The sequence below is a fragment of the Peromyscus californicus genome, unplaced genomic scaffold, assembly GCF_007827085.1.
Source record: "Peromyscus californicus insignis strain IS unplaced genomic scaffold, ASM782708v3 Scaffold_23__1_contigs__length_62951481, whole genome shotgun sequence".
Classification (NCBI taxonomy): Eukaryota; Metazoa; Chordata; class Mammalia; order Rodentia; family Cricetidae; genus Peromyscus; species Peromyscus californicus.
Genome location: NW_026294534.1, coordinates 50,578,623 through 50,600,450, shown reverse-complemented (window position 1 = coordinate 50,600,450; position 21,828 = coordinate 50,578,623). Strand labels below are relative to the sequence as shown.

The 21,828-nt window shown below is 39.3% G+C and overlaps 1 protein-coding gene across 1 annotated transcript in view; it reads left to right on the top strand.

Moving 5' to 3' along the window:
- Window positions 1-19,435, top strand: part of Clcn3 (chloride voltage-gated channel 3) — an 85,030-nt gene extending 65,595 nt beyond the window's left edge. Inside the window, 5 exon segments of the mRNA XM_052752335.1 lie at window positions 614-800; window positions 5,216-5,614; window positions 10,409-10,625; window positions 14,940-15,015; window positions 16,632-19,435. Of these exon segments, the coding sequence (XP_052608295.1) occupies window positions 614-800; window positions 5,216-5,614; window positions 10,409-10,625; window positions 14,940-15,015; window positions 16,632-16,790 (1,038 nt within the window). The 3' untranslated portion in view covers window positions 16,791-19,435.
- Window positions 19,436-21,828: the final 2,393 nt, after the last annotated feature.

Below are 21,828 nucleotides of genomic sequence, written 5' to 3'. Positions count from 1 at the left end.
GACAGATTATAACTGAAGACTATGAAATGTGCTTTAATCCTTTGCATTGTATATCCCTTTAATTAGCTCAGCACCTGCCAGTGTTTACTTTCCTTAATTTCTAAGAAAGAATTTCTGCCAGCAAAGATTTTTCTCTTTTTAGTTGATTCACATGTATACTCCATTCAGAGTATTGGGGGCTCTGGAAACATTGCCTGACTTAGGCTGTAGCACTTGAGAAATAGCATCTGCTGTCTCTACCATTTGTAAAAGTATAAGGGAAGGTCAGACTGGAAGCTTACTGCTGCACAGTGAACAAATTTACGGGAAACACCAGTCTCTTGTTTTATTTTTACTATGGACTACTGAAAATTTGTTAGAGACTAACTAATGATAAAGGATAAATAAAGTGTGAGTTATTTTCTCTTTGGCTTAGAGAATTCACTTTATTACGTTGTTACTGAATTCAGAGAATTACTAACAAACTGTTTCATTTAGCAGGATTTTACTGTGGTTGAATTTATATCAGGATTTTAGAATTTCATTAGCATATGAAGGGAGCCAATTCTTAGCAACAAATCCATAGGGTGTAGTTTCAGTCACATGATTAGAGCTGTGTTCCTTCCTGTCCCAGGTTCCATCAGGCTTGTTTATCCCCAGCATGGCCATTGGAGCAATTGCAGGGAGAATCGTGGGGATTGCCGTGGAGCAGCTTGCCTACTATCACCACGACTGGTTTATCTTCAAGGAATGGTGTGAGGTTGGGGCCGACTGCATCACGCCTGGGCTTTATGCCATGGTTGGTGCCGCTGCGTGCTTAGGTAATGTGGTCGTGTTTCCTTGTTTGTGGATATTTGCAAGTCTGAGGAGGAAAAGAGCCAGCGTCAATGGAGACTTGTTTATTTGGTTGCTAGGAAGAAAGGATGTGTGATAGAAGGAAGGAATAATTTTAAAAGAAATGAAGCACTAATATTCTTATGTAGTACTGGATTTTGTTTTACTTGTCTGAGAACATTTGTTTAATGTAAAAATTTAATAACAGCATGTTTGTAATATCACATAGTGCTTTATGACAGAGACCATCTTGGAACAACATAGGCTTAATCTGAAACCTGTTCAAGGAGCCTGTTAGTTTTTTCACTACTAAGGATCTGAGCCTATCTGTCACCATTGATAGCAGTTGCTGTTCCTAAAATCAGCATTATAATGAAGCTTCAGAATAGTTTCACTTTAAACTCTGTAGTAATTTATCAGCCTGAATAAAAGATTTATTTTTCAGCCTTCTAGCATCTAAGGTACATTTGTAGAAAAGTAAGAAATAGTAACTATTCATTTTAGTGAAATAAAAGCAAAATAATGACTCTAAATCTGCACGAATCTATTTATTATTTTCTTTGACATGAAAAAATTGTTTGGTTTTATATTTAAAATTTCCACCAAACTTTGGTGTAGTATTTAATAATAGTAGGTATTTGACTTTGTTTTTGCTCAGTGACTCAAAATCTTCAGAAGTGTAATACTAGGTGAAATTAAATAACAAAATCATTTTCATCCAAGTAGCGTTTCTTTCTTGCACATTCTTTTTAGTGTTGCACTAGGTATAATGAATGATAAGAGAAGAGTGAAATGTGGGCCGGCCTCTGACTGATACCCCAACACTGAGAAGACAACAGTGAGCCCACTGTCCCTGGGCTGAGAGAGCATAGTGAAGGACTTAGAGGGAACAGAGAGTTCAGGGTTCGAGGAGGGACGATTGCAGTTTTACTGTTTTCAAGGTCTTTTTTTTGTTTGTTTGTTTTTGTTTTTTTGTTTTTCAAGACAGGGTTTCTCTGTGTAGTTTTGGTGCCTGTCCTGGATCTCGCTCTGTAGACCAGGCTGGCCTCGAACTCACAGAGATCTGCCTGCCTCTGCCTCCCGAGTGCTGGGATTAAAGGCGTGAGCCACCACCGCCCTTAAGTTAAATTTTAACTGAGAATTTGTACAGGTCACCTTCATACTTTGAAAGCTTTCGTCTTTGAGGCAGCTGTCTTTGAAGACTATGAGTCCCTAGTTCTTTTATTTGGGCATGTTTTCTTTCCATTTGAAGTGTGAGCTCACTAATGACAATTAAAAACCCACGGCTCTTGGCATCTAATTTTTTTTCTGGCAATTAACTTTAAGGTCGTTTTTCAATCAGACAGATCTGTCTAGTTCTCAATTCCTCAAACCATGTTTAAACGTGAATGAGTTCAAGTCATATTCATGTTTTTTAAAGCTGTTATATGAAGAATCATACAGACTTTTGGGATCTGTATCTGTATCTGCAATCATGCTGATACCTCAGATAAAAATGTAATAGAGGGATGGCAAGATGTTTCAGTGAGAAAGAACATTTGATATGCAAGCATGAGGATCTAAGTTCTAATCCCCAGCTCCCATCCCATAAGCCGGGCTTTGCTGTGCATTTCTGTAACCCAGCATTAGAGGGTAGAGATAGGTGGATCCTGGGAGCTCACTGGCTAGGGAGACCTTTCAGCTCAGTGTAAGACCCTTTTCTAAAGGAATAAGGCTGAGAGCAGTAGAGGAAAAGAGCAGGTGTCCTCCTGTGGCCCCTGCCTGTGCACCCACATGCATGTACCACACACATACACATGCACACACGGTCTTCTATACTTTTAATAACTGTCTTGTAGCTCTTTCTCATAGACCTCCATAATAGTCCTGTAAGTCAGAGCCATAGACTTACTCTCTGAGGTGTTTTTAGAGTAATCTGATAGGCTAGGAAGAGTGTTATGCAGAGATAAATTAATCTGAAAACATATTTGGAATTCATGCTTTGAAGAAATGTAACTGTATTATGTAGTACATTTTGTATATTTTGGGAAACAAGTTGAATTGGTAAGAAGTAGACTATAAAAAGATTAGTATCTGAGTTTACATCAGGATGAATTTATATTTGAAATTGTTCAGATTGGTTGCAGAGTTCTGGATTTGCCATTTTGGCTGGATGACTTTGGAAAAGTTCCTTTAGTTCTTTGATATTTACTTTTCTCATCTATGAAATGGAAATACTAGCTTGTTCATTGTAATTATTTTGAGGATTGTATGAGATAACATGCACATATGGATGTTAGCATGGTTCTGAGTAAAATAAGTCATTAAAGACAAGAAAAAGTCTTTATAAACTGACTGGGACATGCTGACATAGAGTAGATACATAATGCATAGTAAGTAGATCCTTCCTTTTTTAGGTTAAGAAACAAAAAAGCGTAATGAACTGACAGGTTTGTGAACTAGTCAGTTTTTTTAATTATATTTATTTATTTACTTTGAGGGGTTTCAGAATAAGTGTCACATTTGTATGTGGAGGTCAGTGGACAGTTTATGAAAATCAGTTCTCTACTTTCGTGTGGGTCTTGGTGGGGATTGAACTCGGGTCATCAGGCTTGGCATCCAGTGCCTTTACTTGCCAAGCCATCCAGCTGGCCCATGCTATTAAGTCTTTTGACCAGAAGAACAGCATGATGGAATGACACTAAAGCCACTGTGGCTGTGCATGACTGTCCCCCAGCGGACATGTGAGTGTTGCCAGTTCATGACTGTCAGCCCAGCGGACATGTGAGTGTTGCCAGTTCATGACTGTCACCCAGCGGACATGAGAGTTTTGCCAGTTCATGACTGTCAGCCCAGCAGACATATGAGGGTTGCCAGTTCATGACTGTCAGCCCAGCGGACATGTGAGTTTTGCCAGTTCATGACTGTCAGCCCAGCGGACGCTTGAGGGTTGCCAGTTCATGACTGTCACCCAGCGGACATGTGAGGTTGCCAGTGTGAGGCCAGCCTAAGCTGCAGAATAAGACAAAAAGTACTACGTGGCATCGGAAGTAGGTTGAAAGTAACGGGGTCTACGAGTCAAGGAGGAAAGAGAAGGTGTATTAAGATGAGAGCACAGGGCTGGAGAGATGGCTGTCAGTTAAGAGCATGGCTGCTTTTCCAAAGGACCCCACATGCGGTTCTGAATGTCTGTAACTCCGGTTCCAGGGTAGCAGACAGCCTCTTCTGGCTTTCATGGGCACCAAGTATGAGCATAGCGCACAGATATAATATGTGGGCAAATGGTTATACATAATAAATATTAAAAATAAATTTAAGAGAACCTGCCATTTGTTTGTTTTGTTTTAGTTTTTTTAATGAAAGAATAATTTGGGTCCTGGACTAGGTTGGTAACAGTGAGAATCCTGAGAAAAGGACTCATAGGTATTTTACAGAAGAATTCAGATCTGTAGAGGTGATAGTCAAGGTAGTGCAATATAATTAAGGTTCCGAAAACAATCACCTAGATTGTCAGAAAGAATATGTGCAGAAATGTGGGGTCGGGGAAGCTGAAATGACCCCCCTCTTAGTGAGGAAGAGACATTTGGATTTCAAATGTGTGTTATTTTCTTTGACAGCCACTTCAAATTCTTTTTATAGTTGACAAAGCAAGCAGTGAGGTGTGGTGTGCATAACAGAAACACGGAAAGGCACCAGTAAGTGGGAATAGATTAGGCTGGCCATGTCAGAGTTCACAGCCGAGAATGATTATCCGAGGAAATGAATGGATGTGTTTCTCTCCCTTTCTCCTCCATGCCTCCTCCTTGGGATAATGGCCTCAAACCCAGGTCCTTGTACCTGCTAGGCAAGCACCCTCCCCCTGTGTTAGAACCCTGCCCCCAGCCCCAGAATAGATGAAGTTTCTACCTGATAATATCACTTACATTGTTAGTAAATATCAAGGCTTCCAAATAGTTTACACATTTTGAAAAGACATAGAGGAAATACATTTATTTAATATTCTACCTATATGTTTAATTTATAATTGGTATCGAGCAAGAAAGAGCCACGATGTACTTATTTATATTTAAGAGGTTATAGTAAGCTTTTATGAGAGTGAAATTTAACTTTGCTGCAGTAGTAAATCAAAATGGCCAAGTTGCTTTTCTTGGTCAACTGTGGTTGGTTGGTTGGTTGGTTGGTTAGTTTGTCTATAAAAGGTTTAGGAATGTTGTTTTAATCATCTTCTGTGCTATAGCTGGTTGGTATCTCTCTAGATCACATTAGAAGTAATGGTTTTATCCTCAGAGCAGTTGTTTTGGGGGATAAGCTTTTCACTGGTCAGGGTCTGGCTTTATTCCATGTTCACCTGCCTAGTGCAAGACTCTCGTGAGGTGGTGGGAGGAGTTTGTCTTCCCTGACCAGTGGTGTTTATTTCTTTCAGGTGGTGTGACAAGAATGACTGTCTCCCTGGTGGTTATTGTTTTTGAACTTACTGGAGGCTTGGAATATATTGTTCCTCTTATGGCTGCAGTAATGACCAGTAAATGGGTTGGCGATGCCTTTGGTAGGGAAGGCATTTATGAAGCACATATCCGACTAAATGGGTACCCTTTCCTGGATGCAAAAGAAGAATTCACTCATACAACCCTGGCTGCTGACGTCATGAGACCTCGAAGAAGTGACCCTCCCTTAGCGGTTTTGACACAGGACAATATGACAGTAGATGACATAGAAAACATGATTAATGAAACCAGCTACAATGGCTTTCCTGTTATAATGTCAAAAGAATCTCAGCGATTAGTGGGATTTGCCCTCAGAAGAGACCTGACAATTGCAATAGGTATGGTTTCTACAAACACCATCATGAGTGTCTGTCATGTGTTACACCTTGGCTGTAATAGATTTATGGGAGGGGAGAAAGCATTGGCGTTTAATTGGTTTGGTTTCCAGGGGCAAGTGGTGTTCATTTCTGTGCTTTACAGTCTGTGTTCTCCAGGAAAGGGGTTATGCTTCAGTGATTCTTTTTCTGCTCTGTGGGGTAAGGCCAGTGAGAATTTTAGTCTTTGTCAGCAGCTCTTGCCTGTGATACAAAGGTGAGAGAGGAGACTCATTAGACCATTGAATTGCTGCCTCTAGTTTTCTGGGCAGTACCTTGAGGTAGAGATGTCCAAACACTTGTCTTTCCGTAAAGGTAACGGCCTTTGTCATCGCCCTCCCATTCTCTAGGGTTGTTAGTGGCCAGCCAGAGAAAAGGGAAAAGGTGAGCAGTTGTGGAATTAATATAGAAAGGTAAAGGAAAATGGTCAGGTTTGAAGACAAAACAATGCTAAACTTTTCAATAACTCATATTCCTACTGACTGCAGATAGATATTGTTTTAAACTTTTGTCCCTTGACAGAGACTATTGCATAGGAAATAATGTTAGTTTAAGGGAACATGGTACTTTGGATACATAAAATACCAAGATCGTGGCATCAGAAATGTTAAGTCGCCGGGCGGTGGTGGCGCACGCCTTTAATCCCAGCACTCGGGAGGCAGAGCCAGGCGGATCTCTGTGAGTTCGAGGCCAGCCTGGGCTACCAAGTGAGTTCCAGGAAAGGCGCAAAGCTACACAGAGAAACCCTGTCTCGAAAAACCAAAAAAAAAAAAAAAAAAAAAAAAAAAAAGTTAAGTCACAAGATGACTTTTGAACACATTTTAAATATTTGCCAGTGTGTACTTCTGTAGATTTTTAAAATATTTTACTTGACAAAATCCTGTACAGTAAGTATATTTCTTTGTGTGTGTGTGTGTTATTACACAATGTATAATATGTATACATAATTATACATTATTGAAGGATAAATTTGTTTGTGCTCTACAAAATACGTTCTTTGAAATACCAAATAGATGTGTTCTCCTTCTTAATAGAGAATTAATCAGAGAACAAGTTTTTAGAATATTAAATCCAAATGAGAAGTCTCAGATTATTTAAAATCATAAAAAGGAAAGTGTTGAAACTCTTTTAAAAGTCTTCTGGGTTGCATTGGAACTGAAATCTGGCCTGGCACACACCTGTCATCCTGTTACTTTGGAGGTGGAAGCAGAAAGGGAATGCATGTTTGAAGTTGTCTTTAAAAAGAAAGGAGAAAAGGAAAATGAAATCTGTTGTTTTTTACTTAAAAGGCCTGGGAATGAATGATATTAAAATAATTTTAAAAATGAAACAACTTAGCAGATATCATGGCACATTGTATGTCTAATACATGATGCTCCTTAAAGTAAATTCTGCATTCATATACTAGTCATTATCTTAAACATTCTTTTCATTGACAAATAGAAACTAATGTTAGTGTCATGTTTTGATAAATGCATCGTGGAATGTTAAGCTGCTTGATAATCTGTCACCGCACATGCTTATTTCATGGTGAGGACTAAAAATCTCTTTAAGTTTCAAATGAAAATTAAAAGTGGAAGTGACAGTTCTTTATTTGGGGTGCAGGAGGTTAAGACAGAGTCTCTTTTAGCCAGGCTGGCCTCAATAATCTGTATGTGGCTGAGGATGATTTTTAACTCTTGATCATCCTCCCTCCACTCCCACAATGAAGAATGCCATTTCTTAAAATGACACATTGAAGGCAAAGGGGCTGGATGTTCACTTCAGAGGAACAGTCCAAAGAATATGTATATATTTTTACAATCGAGCATTTTAGATAAGGATGCAGCTCAGTTGGCAAACGTGTCTAGCACCAGGCTCTAGGTTTGCTCCCCAGCACTGCAGTAAGTAAAAACAAAAACAAAATAAAACTGTGTAGTCATAAGCAGAGGCACCAGAATGCTTTGGTGTCGTATTAAGGAGTAAAATCTCAGACTTGGATTAGTTTGACAAAGAGCAAGGTCACGGTTGCAATATCTACTTCTCTCCCTGTGTCTTCAGTCTGTCTGTAGCTTACAGTTTCTGGGCTGTCTGTCATCTGTGTATGTTTGTATATCTGTGTCTGCCTGAATTCTGTTCTGTGTCTAACTGTCCGTCTTGCTATGTGTTGCTGTAGATCTGTCTCTGTGTCAGTGTCCCTAACAAAGGCCTTTGTTCTATGTTTATTGAACAGCACAGAAAACATGGCCTGGGAAAGGGTTGAGGGATACTTTATAGAAATCTTTAAGAGTTTCACAGCAGATTAAGTTATTTACTTCACCTGACCTAGAAGCACTCAGAAAAGCAAGCCTAACTGCAAATGTACTGTTATCAAGTAATATCTGTTCCCAGCATTTATGGCAAATATTTGCCTATATAAAGTCGCTTTTGAATTGTTTGCTGTTTTCAGCAATTACCACAGTACACACATACAAGCATATGTCACTCTGGGTCAGGAGCATGGAAAAGTATGTAATTTAAGAGTAAAGTATCGATTAGCTCAGGTTTTAAAAGCTAAGATTTCATGGGGAATCCAAGGCAAGTAAGGTTGTTTGTTACATTGTTCTCTTAAAGAGGGTTTCAGCAAATAGGCTGAGTACACAACAGGAAATCAGCTTAGTTACACAGGCTTAAGTGACCTCAAGTGTGTTATTAACTCAGAAGTTCCAGTCTCTGAATGTGAGAGATACTCCTAAAATGTGTCACCACATTTAAATGTTTGAGTATTTAGTTATTTCCATTGGTGATATATTTGTTGTTGTTTGTTTATTTAACATATCACATTGTTAGTATTGTAGCTACAGTTTTTTTAAACACTTTCACTTTTTATACTGCAGTTTTAAACGGTATGTACACCCCATCACAGTATGCTAAATTGGATTGTTTACTCCTGATAACTTAGATGCATGTAAAAACTTTTACTCTTCACACTCTTTTTTTTCTTTATATTTATCCTTCTCTCATACAATATATCCCAACCAAAGTTTTCTCTACTCCCCCCCTCCTCCAGATCCACTGCTCCTCCCTTTCCCTTCAGAGAGTAGGCCTCACAGGAATATCCACCAAACACGGCATAAGTTACATTAAGACTAGACACAAACCCTCATATCACGGCAACCCAGTAGGAGGAAAAGAGTCCCAAGGGCAGGCAAAAGAGTCAGAGACACCCCACTCCCACTTTAGGAGTCCCACAAAACCCCGAGCTAAACAATTTCAATATATAGACAGAGGACCTAGCACAGACCCGTGCAGGCTCTGTGACTGTCGCTTTAGTCTCTGTGAGCCCTGCTTAGTTGATTCTCTGGGCTGTGTTCTGCTAGTGTCCTAGATCCCTCTGGCTCCTACAGCCTTCACCTCTTCTGTGGGGTTCCCCGAGTTCTGCCTAATGTTTGGCTATGGGTCTCTGCATCCCCTCCCATCAGCTGCTGGAGGAAGCTTCTCTTCATACTCCTCTTTTTGATATTGTTGTCACATTTTCCATCATTTTATTCTGTGTATCCATTAAGGCTATATACTATTACTGTTCATACTGTACATTCAGTTGTCATGCACATGTTGCATTTTTATGGGCTGAAAGCAACTTAGTAAGCATTTTTCAAGAACCATCTATGTTGCTCACTAATGGATGTCTTTTCCGTACCATGACCATACTTTTCAGGTGGCCTATCCACGAGCCCTTAGGACCTCACTTAGTGCCCTGGTAGTCAAGATGCTTCTAGCACTGCTGAATACAGGTTCAGTAGTCAGAAAGACTAAAAAGCACAAAAGCTTTCATTTAGAAGCAGTAATACTCCCTTCTCTCCAGTCAGACTGGTATTTATTATTTTGGCTTAAATATTTTTGTAGCCAAATTGATATGCAAAATATTTTCACTATAACTAATACCATATTTACACATACATAGTTTTCAGTGATCATTTACTCAGAAACCAAGCATAAAGCTGGATGACTTTCATTTGCACATTTTGCCTATGTTATGGGTTTCTGTTTTCCTGTGTGTGGCCTCTTGCACTTTCTGTCTTGCACTCTCAAAGGTGGGAGAAGAAACAGGCAGCTGGACAGAGAACATTGGAGGGGAGGAGAAATTGATAGAAATTGATAAATAAAACAGCCCAGTAGGGCGTGATGGCACACACCTTTAACCCCAGCACTCCAGAGGCTGGAAGATCTCTGTGAGTTTGAGACTAGCCTGGTCTAGTCTACAGAGCTAGTTCCAGGACAGCCATGACTCCACAGAGAAACCCTGTCTCGGGAGTGTAATTGTAGTTAGGAAGAGCCAGCCCATTCGCAGTGGTGGAGTGTAGAGCAGAGACAGCAAGAGTGAATGTCTTTAATCCTATCTCCAGTGCAGAACTAAGTCCCATTCAGTACAGGCGGGCCTCATCCGATGACAGATTTTGTAGTAAACAGCTTTTGTGATGTGTACAGGTTTTAAATAAAATTCATTATTTCAAACATGCTTCCTTGTCTCCACAGTTAAAAACAGTTCAGTGCCATTGAAGAAAATCACAGCATGATATGATTATAGAAAATTATTGTCAGGTTCCATTTCAGGCAGATAGGAAAAACTACCAAATGGCTTATCAGTTAATTCTCTTTTAAATAGAAGGACAGGAAAAGGAAAGGGACCAGAAATCATGGAACACACTTACTGTTTTTAGTGCCAAATGAGCAGAGCTGCATGTAAGAAAAGAAAATCCATCAATTGAAAATGTTTGCTCTTCTCTATCTCCTTTTCAGAAAGTGCCAGGAAAAAACAAGAAGGTATTGTTGGCAGTTCTCGGGTGTGCTTTGCACAGCATACCCCATCTCTTCCAGCAGAAAGCCCTCGGCCATTAAAGCTGAGAAGCATTCTTGATATGAGCCCTTTTACAGTAACAGACCACACCCCAATGGAGATTGTGGTGGACATCTTCCGAAAGCTGGGTCTGAGGCAGTGCCTTGTAACTCACAACGGGTAAGTTTAGCTCAACAGACATCAGTTCACTCACTGCAATTACTGGTCCTTATTAGTGGAACCTTTTCAGGGCAGAGTGTGAGTCAGGTCCCAGTGGGACTGTCTGACTTAGTTTGTAATAACTTGAGGATCAGTCAAGCTCCACACTTGCCTGAGAGTAAGGAGGATGTCAGCTCTGTGCTCGTTGTCAAGGATACTGTATTTCAGAGTTGGAGCGCAGTGAAGAGCTTGGTGAACTTCAGGTGTCTCTTTCCTGGGGATACTGGGCTCAGCCTTCAGGGAGCATTGCAGAACCGTTTTCTTTTTGTATTTCATTTCTAGTGGATAGGTTTGTTGTTTATCTTTTTCTAGATAGTTTGCTATATGCTGTTTGAGCCAGTATTTATCATTAATGAAGTAATATATGAAAATTTGTGGTTTAACTGAAAATCTTCAATGATAGTTTTTCTTTTTCTTTTTTTTTCTACCTTCGCCAAAACAGATCTGACCCATAAACTGAACTGCTAATGGCATACAAACATTCATGTATTTAGAGCCTTTTATTTCCATTATGTTATTTTTCTTAGTAGAATTTTTAATTTTTGTATTTAATTATTTTTGTTGTTGCGGAGACAGGGCCTCACTGTAGCTGGAGGCAGCTGGAGTTTGTGATCCTTGTGAACCTCATGAGCACTGAGATTACAGGCATGCGCCTCCCTGCTGGTAACTTGTTGGAATTCTTAGAATATTATTTCCTGTGAAGTCATGTAACAGAAATGCTAGGAAAAGGAAACAGATGGTTTTCTAGATTTGTTATGGACCGAAGGCTCACCCTGAATAGCGTGAAGCTGATTAAATACTGTCCCAAACACATCAGAGAATCACAACAAATTTTATCTTTTTAAGAATTTGTATAAAACATGTGGGTAACAGAACACGACCACTCTCTAGAGAAAGGGGGCATAAAAAACAAAGGTAATTTACTGAATACCTTCTTCATACTTTTTCACGTAATTCTGCAGCTCTGCAGACTGGGTAGGAGGGGTTGTATTTGACAGGTGTCTTGTTCACGTTAGCATATCAGCTCACAGAAACCCAGACTCCTGCTACTGTTCTTCTTACTGACATAATGTCCTTTCTTCTCGATCTTTTCATCTCTGAAAACATTTTTCTGGGTGACACAGTAGACCATTTTGGCTTAGGAATAGCAGTATCATAGATATTTATACTTCTATTTAAAACACAAGCGAAGCAGAAAGTGGCAACATTAGAGCCATGGTGGGTGTTTAGCTTCTGGAATATAATATAAATATATCAAAGATGTGTTTCATAAAATACTATGGTCTACAGTTTTGTTTACTATTGTCTAATTTAAAAAATGGTACCAAACTTCATTGTTTTAGACTTAATAAATATTGGTTAAACAGTGTATCTTTTCACAAAGCTTCATCTTGGGCCCTTTGAGTCATATGACTCAGTTGGAAACCAAAGTAAGTTTTCATAAGCTACTATTGGTTTTGATTTCTCTGTGCCTGGCCTAGGTTCTCTTCTGTACTGACAAATCCCAGTGCTATTCTATAAGCAGTGATTAGCTGTGACCACAAAGCCCTGCTGTGTAGGTTAATTTTCATATTTCACCTTACTGCTTAATTGACAGGATTTTGGCAGTATAGAGCCTAGAAAGGAAAATACTTAAGGATTAAATTAGCTTTTTAGGGGGACAAGAATTAGTTACATACAATTTTATCTGCCGCTGCCGCTGGCATATATATAAAGTGAAGGAGCTTTCTTCTTCCAGGGGGGTCATGTTTCACAGCCTTGAGCATATTTTCCTTATTTCTTCACAGAAAATAAGTATTCAGAAAGAAAAAGATCATATGGAAAGGAAACGCTTGACTTTATTGTCTGTGAACTACTTAAGCAGGAGGGTGTTTTAGTCTCAAAGTTCAGTGGTTAAAACTTAGAAAAGGCAGCATGTTTGAAAGTGAAGACCATACAGTTCTAGGTAGCCGTGTGTTTTGCAGCTTCATGTAGTACCTTCGCAGTGGAAAACAGTTACTGGGGGGGAAGGAAAATGCAGCAGACTTGGGGCCATAGGTGCAAGAGGGAAAAAGAACAGAGAAGCAATGAGAACGGATTGGAACTGTGGTATCAGCTCAGTGCTGTCTCACATTTTATAGTAACAGAACTTCTCAGAATCCATGAGTTCACAAAACAAACAGCTGCTAGAAGTTGCTAGAATTTTTTGTGACTGACTCAGTTTGAGAAGTACTGAATTAAATTACAGCTGAGGTTTACTTTGGAACTTCTCAGGACTTTGAAGATGTTGATGTTCTTTGATTCCCCAACTCTCAGTAATGGAATCATAGCTTACCTGGCTTGCCTGCGAATGCCAACGTTTTTGTTTTTTTTTTTTTTTTTTTTGGTGCACTCTTGGGATTACTGTTTCTTGGAACACACTTTGGGAAATGTCAGTTTCTGACCTGTTAATTTTCACATCATTATTTGTGAGCTCAAAATGAAACATCAGATTGTTCTTAAACAAACGTTTTGCATTGATATTCCTTTCACCCTTTAAAACTCAGAGTGACCCTGAAACTGTTCTCAGGTCTTTACAGAGGAGCGGTGTGCTCTGCCTTCCTAAAAGTCCTGTACTCTGTCGGTCTGCAGGTGTTGGGAGTCCCAAGGTGGCCGCTGGTCCTTGCAGATGTGCCCCTCTCCTCATTTGCCACAGTGACTGCGCTTACTGTGATAAACTGAAATGAATCATTCTACTTAACTGGATAAACAAAGCATGCACAGGAGTCACATTGGTGTTATTGTATTTAATTAAGTGCCACCATAAAAATCTATTGAATTTATAGCTTAAAAAACTTTTTATTAGCATATAGTAATTGTACAAAATCATGGATTACATTTTCATACATGTGTACAATGTTCACTTTGCACATATTCACCACCACCACCCCAAAGCTAAAAAAAAAAGAACCCTCAAATATTTTCCTAATGAACATTTCTCTAGTGATCAAATACTCATTTTATGCAGCACAGTTTTTGAGCTTCTTGGAGAGCTTGTTCCCATAATCTAAAACTCAACTAGAGTGTTTTAAAGAATGTGAATACATGAACCTGGTTTTGCTTTAAAGTCTGTCCGCCCTTCTTGCCCCTCCAGCACCAGCCACTACTGTTTTATGAGGGAGATATCTGTAAGCCAGACTGCTTTCAAGTCCTGTACTGACCCTCTTTAAGAAATCAGGCTGGGTGGCGGTGGTGCACACCTTTAATCCCAGCACTCAGGAGGCAGAGGCAGGGGGCTATCTGTGAGTTCGAGGTCAGCCTAGTCTACAGAGCGAGATCCAGGACAGCCAGGACTACACAGAGAAACCCTGTCTCAAAACAAAACAAAACAAAAAACCCAAAACAACAACAACAAAAGAAATCAGAATTTCCAAGGCAGCTTAACAGGAAAGTTACCTTAAGCAGACAGATCACCAGGAAATGCCTGATTATTCTGAAGACATTTAAGATGGGCTTTTGGAATTTATATCACTACATATTACAGTCAAATTCATTTATTTGTTGTAAAATAAGTATCAAAATATTTAATAATTAAAAGTAGTCTAGTTTCAGGTATCCTTATGAGAATTTATGAAAATCACTTTGTAAGATGTGATAACTAAACTGAGAAATAATTATTTAGAAAAATGTGCATTAAAAGTCATTTTGACCTCTACTCATAAATGTTTTATTACCATATTATAAGAAATGGGATTTAGTTCCTGAAAATGAGGTCAGTAGTATTTACATGTGCTCTTCCTGAATTGGAATCCCAAATAAATAGTAAAAATATAGTAGATTTAAGTTTTCTTAGGGCATTCAAACTCAACCACTTCCACCAACACTCCCACCCCTCACCCCCGTCCCTCATACACACAATGTTGAGGCAGATCAAATAGCTCTTAGAAACTGAAAAATGTGTTTATCCAAGGAGAGAACACCAAAAGCCACCTCCCAAGTTTAGAGGTCTGTAGCTGTGTGTCATTAAGTTTCTTTTAGTACTTTTACTTTGGGCCATCTTCATAGTTAAAATTTTAGTTATACTTTCATTATTTTGATTTTTAAAAAATAAACCCCACCATTAGAAACAGTATTGTGTCACTTTTGAAGTTAGAATGTTTGAAAATGGAACCTAGATTTTTAAATCTTATTTTTATCTCAAGTTCATGAGAAGCATTCTTATGGTTTATGTTTTATCTCCTCTCATTCTTTATCATTATGATTGGAACCCCTTTCAATTTAATTTCTCACAGTTATTAGCATAATAATCTGTTTCAGGATTGTCTTGGGGATCATCACAAAGAAGAACATTTTAGAGCATCTCGAGCAACTAAAGCAGCACGTGGAACCCTTGGTGATTAGCTGTCAGCTCTCCTCACTAGACACCTTAAGTCAGGAGGCATGAAACTTGTGAATGTTCAGTTCTCCCACACCTGCTGAACAGCAGCCCCACCATGCTGTCAGTCACCCGTCTCTCAGCAGATGTCTGTGAGAGAAATAGATAGACTGTCTAAACCCCATTCTTAGAGAGGAAGCCGCAGGTGACAGTCGTCAGAATTAGGTAAACTGTAACAACTGCAGAGAGTCTGCTGCTTGAATGAGGAGACACTATTGGGCATGCTTAAACATGGAAAGTCTGTCTACCTTAGTGGATTCACCCGTCTCAGAAGACTCCTGACTGGCTAAAAAAATGCCTGTGCTGTCACCCCCAGCCCTTCACCCTCGTTTATGCTTCCTCATCTGTGGTAGTGTTGTGGGAAATCTAAGCTCTTTTGTGACTTTAACTGAGCTTAGCAAGTAGAAATGCTGACCATTAATTTTTTAATGGGCACACTAACCAGAGCACACTGTGTATATATCTGTGTTCATAGCATTAGTTCTTTTTCTGCTACCCCTTGCATATGTTCAGAGTTAGAATGTGTGTCCTGCCATTTCGTTAGTGGATTGTACCTAGGTCATGTGTGTGCCCCTTTTGTATGTTTCTAGACTGTCATTAAGTAGCTTATGTGTTAACGGGCTTTATATCTTAGTGGTGTGATTGATTGCAGATAAATTTTGATTTATGCATAACCAGTTGTCCGGCTTTAACAATTTCTGCCTTAAATTATTTTGCCCGCAGTTGTCATACTTATATGAAACCTGTCCCCATTTGTTTAAGTACACAACTGAGTATGTATTCCTGTTGTATGCTAATATTTCACAAGTGTTTCATGCATCCTTTTTTAAAACTACTAACCTCAATATAGTAGCTACTCATTCATTCCGCTTTCTGCTTCCCTGTAATAATCTTTTAGGATTGCCTCTTGATTTTTCACCTTCTTTTTAATGTAAGCATTAACACCCAAGACTTTCATAAAAGCACTGTATCTTCTTTTGGGGGAGCACAAAATTAAACAGAGAACATAAGTATGCTTTCAGAAACCTGGGTTGTGCTATAGTTTTATTCTTGCATTCTGAAGTTTGGGAGGTGAAGCTTTGTATTGACTGTTGCTTATATATTTCATCTCAATTTTATGTGCTTTCATGAATATTCTGCATACAACTGGGTAATCTGAAAATTCTCTTAAAATTTTTGTTTCTACAAAATGTTGAAGTTTTAAATTATTTTCTAATATAATGGGAATGGGTTCCTTTTTCAAACTGGATCAGAATTATTTCCTGTTCATACATCTTTCCAGTTTTTGTTACTTGTTGGCATTCTTGAATTAAAATAGCTCTGCTTCAGTGAGGCTCGAAGTCCTCAGTCCCAGTGGGAAGGCCCTCACACCTGAGTGACCACAGTACTTTTTATGTCACAGGACGGTTGCTGGGTAATTTCATTGTCTTTACCAGTAAAACACTTTAAAATGCATAATCAGTCTGCTTGCTTGGCTTTCTGTTCCTGTCAACAAAAAGAATTTATCTATAGATTTAGCTCCTGTTCTCTTTCCCCTTTTAGTTTAATAGATCTTTTCTGTTTATCCTTTTCAGGCGCCTCCTTGGCATTATAACAAAAAAAGATATCCTCCGTCATATGGCCCAGACAGCAAACCAAGACCCCGCTTCAATAATGTTCAACTGAGTTCTGTAGATGAGGAGAGAGAGGAGACAGAAGAGGAAGTTCGTTTGTTGAATAGCACAATTCTTTAATATGAGGGACTCATCTACTTTTTTCTTCTTTAAAAAAAAAAGGAAAGGAAATACAAGCGGAGCTTTTGCAACCCGGTTTGCAGATAATGCTGGGAGACCTAAGGGATTGTTTGGGGAGGGAGAAGGCAAAGGAGTGAGGTACTTCCCTGACTGACTGGAGCAGTAATTCATCTCTTGTTCTGCACTGGCTGCATTCACTGAGGCTATGCAGTGAGCGTGCAGGCCTGAGCCTTCATGGAGCCTTCACTGGAATCCTCAAGCCTCTGGCTGTACTTCAGCACCACAGAGACACATTATCAGTCCCTGTTTCTGGAGGGATTACTTTGAATTGAGCCATCTATTAAGACTGCAAGGTCTTGCCCTTTTATATCAGAACTGTTCTGTTTAACTCATGAAATGTATAGTTAAGCATTACCTTTCTACATTCCAAAAGAGCTTCTCTCTCTCCTCCCTCCCCCCTCCCCTTTTCTGAGCTGTAAGAAAACCTCTTTAAATTGTTGTGTCCTTTTGAAGCAGTCCTTTCTCATATTGAGACGTACTGTGATTTTCCTGAGGTTTCATCACAAGAAGGGAATGTTTCTTGTGCCATTAACCATGTAGTTTGTACCATCACTAAAGGCTTGGAAACGTGCATACACACACCACCGCTGGCCAAGCAGGTAAAATCTTGAGATGTGAATGAAATCCCCCAGCTTGTGTGATGTGTGGTTCAGAATCAAACACAAAGAAACTTGACTCCAATCAGTTTTATTTTTTCCTCTCAGACTTTATGGATAATGTGACCTAGTCTTATGCAAATTTTCTATCTAAATTACAACTATGACATAAAAGTGCTGTTTAGCACAATTAAACAAACGCTGCTGCTGTGACAGTGAAGAGAAGGAAGTATTCTGTTTAGCTGTACCTGGTATTAATTGCATGTTAAACACTGGGACTTTTTTCTTGAAATTAGATTATTCTTTTATTTCAGGATGTTTTACTGCTGACACTGGAGACGAAATGTAATTCATAACTTGCACTAAATGTATATTTCTTTTCTTAAAAATTTACCATTCTTATTTATATTTTTATGGATTAAAATTTATAAAATACAGATCAGTTAATATTGCACTTAAATAATTTTACCTTTTTAATGTGATTTTTTTAATAGACTAATTCTGACTTACAAATATGGAGGTATGAAGGAAGTTTACAGTGGGCACAAGGGTTGAAGAAGAGGTGGTCACTTCTCTGTGATCCAGTGTACACAGTACCTTCTGAGTTCTCACTGCCATCTCCTGGTTATGCCCTCTGACCTGGCCATTCCAGTTCACAAACTAGAAAGTTGAAAATACCATAAATGACTACTAGATTAAAACCAAACCTTTTAAAAAGAAAAATCAAACAAAAATGAGAATAATCATAATCTGAGTATAACCTTTGAATCACTGAGTAGGTCAGAACCTTACCTGAAGTGTTCAGTGATGATTTATGTGAATAGCTGTGGTGCAGAGTTTTGCAGGATTAATTATAGGATACCTCAGAGTATTTGGAATTGTTATTGGAAATGCCCGTTTTAATCATGGTCTTAATTCACGACTGGCAAAGTCAGTTCACTCACTAGACTGGCCCTGATATCCGAGTATGCATTTTGAAAGGCAGATGCATTTGTGCAGACAGACATTTTCTGAAACAACTGGCAATGAGCCATTTTTAATATCTGTGAGATCATGTTGGATCTGTATGGTCTTAACAACTTTAAAGATCAGGAAGCCATATTAGAATGATCCAGAGTTCACCAGACTTTTAGGGTTTCTCAGCTGTGCTGTCTGCCAACAATATTTTTACTTCCATTGGCAGATTTCAAGGTTTTTCATAGCGCCGTCATTGTCCTTTGGCTAAACAGAGTAAACTCATTTTTAATGATAGTTCCAGAGATCTCCAAGTGTATTTGCAGTGTGCACGGCACTGCTGGGGTACCACTCCTTCGCATGGCTGATGGGGACTCCTCCCATCCTTTATGGATTCCAAGTCTTCAAAGGAGAGGCCAGTTTCTTGGCAGCTTCACCCAGTGAAACTGAACATGACTATTTTCCACATTTCCTTTTCAGATTCTGCTCTCACAACCCATCTTATTTCAGAGATTGACATTTCAGGATACATAGTAGAGCATTCACTTTCTTCTTTGTTATAGTTCTCAATTTCTGAAGTGTCTCATTGCTGAAATACATGAAAAGTGCCGTGTTTTTAATGTGTTCAGAGGTTTGGGGTTTGTTTTCTTTATGGTATTGCCATCTGTTCTCCTTTTCTTTTTCATACATTAAGGTTTGGTTGGTTTTTCAACCAAATAAGATAGTGGAGACCATGAACTACACGTGCCTAGCTAATTGGCAAACTTATTGACCAATATATTAAGTACAGCGCCTTATTTGAGTACCCTTTTTAAGAAGGTATGATGAAAATGGGCAAGGGTGTCAGCATCTCTTATTAATAATTGCTTTTGGTTTTGGTTCCTGAAGAATGCTTAGTTGTTAATCTGTGATGTTGCCTAGAGCTGTATTTATCTGTTTTTATTTATACTAGTGTAGTAAAGCTGCATATCATTACAGTAAAAGTGATTACTGTGATGAGTTACTAAGAAAATCTATTAAAAATCTCTACTTCAACGTGTGGTTTGGCCTTTAATTGCCCCTGTCCCAGCAGCCCTCCCTGCACAGCTGCACAGCTGCACAATGCAGTCAGCGTAAGCCAGCGTGCCTGGCACATGCAGCCTCCAAGGAATGGTGCCTGCACTGCTCCCAGCAGGTTACAGCTGTTTGCTCTCCCTTTGTGAGCAGAGGGCCAGAACAGGAGGAGGACGCCAGATTGAGAGTGTATGTACACTTTTCTAGCAACAGGCTAGGACCCCCAAGTGGCAACACAGAAGAGTCCAGTTGAGTTCAGTTTCAAAAGGTTTCTTGTAGAAGAAAAATTATACTGTCTTCACTCAGAGAACAAATGACTTTTATGCTTAAAAACGATCACCTTAGAAATACACTAACTGACCTGCTTTAAAACAACGGTAAGAAACACATGAATGAAATTTCAGTCTTCTAATACCAAGTATTTATTTAAGAGGAGAGCACCAAAGAGCTGGGATAAATCTTTTATCATGTATTTTTCCACTTACTGTTCATGGAATTGAACTGTCATGCTTTGAAAATGGCAGGATTCTAGAGATGGTGAAGGCGAACAGGATTGCCGAGTAGGGTAAGAGAGCTCAAGGGTGAGCATCTCTAAGCTCTGATGACAGAATGGCATGCACCAGAAAAGGCCTCCTACTGGGGTTTAGACATGAAGTTGTTTATTTTGTGGATATGTAAATAGAGGCATGAGCATAGCACAGCATGCATGTGGAGGTCAGAGGACAACCTTCAGTGGTCAGTTCTCTCCTGCCATCGTGTGGGAGCCAGAGATCTAACTCAGGCCGGAAGGCCTACTAAGGTTTTTCTTTAAAGATTTTATTTTTTTAATGCTGTAGGTATGCGTGCAGGTACACAAGGGGCCAGTTGTCAGATCCTGTGGAGAGTTACAGATGGTTGTGATGCATCTATTGTGGGTGTTGAGAACTGAACTTGGCTCCTCTGGAAGAGCAGTACATGTCTAATAAAAACATGAAGATTCAGGTTAAAGAGAAAGGTCTGCCTTGAGCTAAATGAAAGGTCTACTCCAGAAACAAGACGAAGTGAAATTACATGGTTAAGTTTGGCCAGAGAAGAGGCAGAAGACTCAATGGTGAAATGAGCACAAAAGAAAACTGCCAATGAGGTGGGAAGGGGTGCCATTAAAACAGGGTGAGCTAAACCAAATGAAGGGGTTCAAGGAACCCTCAGCAGCCAGCCGTTTGCTGATAGGTGAAGCAAGGGCTGAAAGTTGGCCAGTGTGAGCATACTGATGACCTGCCTGAGTGTTTGATGGAAAGGCAGCATGTAATCAGTTAGGCAGGAGAGAGTTGGGATTCTTCTGTGATGTCTTCAGAAAAGGAGTCTGTTACAAATTATTTTAAGATGCAGGACATAGTTTTCCTGTTGATGACAGCATTATTTGAAAGAGTAGTTTGAGATCAGATTTTAAGGTGTAAGATATTACAGCTTATGCTAATTATGGGAATGAGGGAAAATGAATGACCTAAGTGTGTGTGTGTGGGTGGGTGGGGTCTTGGTAGGCTTGGAGACTAAGTATGACATAAATGTGAAAGGCAAAGTATCCTGTGCTTTGAGTCCGTTGTTTTGATTGCCTCTTTTTCTGTGACGTTAACTGAGGATGGAGATACTAGATAAGAAAGGACTAGGACCCATGGGCATCCAAAATGGCCATCTGAGGTTAAAATAAATCATATCAGTATGACAGCATTTTTTTCCTCTAGCTACTTGGTAGAATTCAGGTGAAATGTAGACTGTTTAGGGTACTAACATAAATACAACAGGGTTGAGGATGGATGCATGATGATGGGAACTGAACCTAAAGGCTGGGTGAAGCTTACAGTCAGATTGAAAAAAAAATGGGGTACTAGAGGAAGAAAGATGGAAAGTTGGGGGTAGTATTTAGGTGGTAGGATGCTTGGGATTGTGATGAGGTTTCAGTGTTGGTACTGACCAGCTCCACGTTTGTCAAGCCCTAGTCTAGAAAACAGGGAACTGAGGTCTGTACATTGGATCAATAATAGAATTATGGCAGTGTAGTTTAGAGACAATGCTGTTAAGACAGTAAGGTCAATTTTGAGTTAATGTGAGGATTTTGGGTCATTATAAAGTATCTCCCACTTTCATAGCATTCCATTTCCTTGGACATACTTAAAAGGTTAACATAGAAATTCCATTACTGGGCCCCAAGAAGAAAATGGATTTAAGTTGGCTAACAATCCTGATTGGGTTATGGCAATTCATGAGTGTGCTTAGGCACTTAAAATGTGTTCCAGTCAGGTCCTAGGTAAACATACTTAGTATTGAATTCAAATGGACTATGCCTTTAGTGAAGGAAAACGTATAGGAAGGTTTGGTATTCTGTAATAGAATGAAAA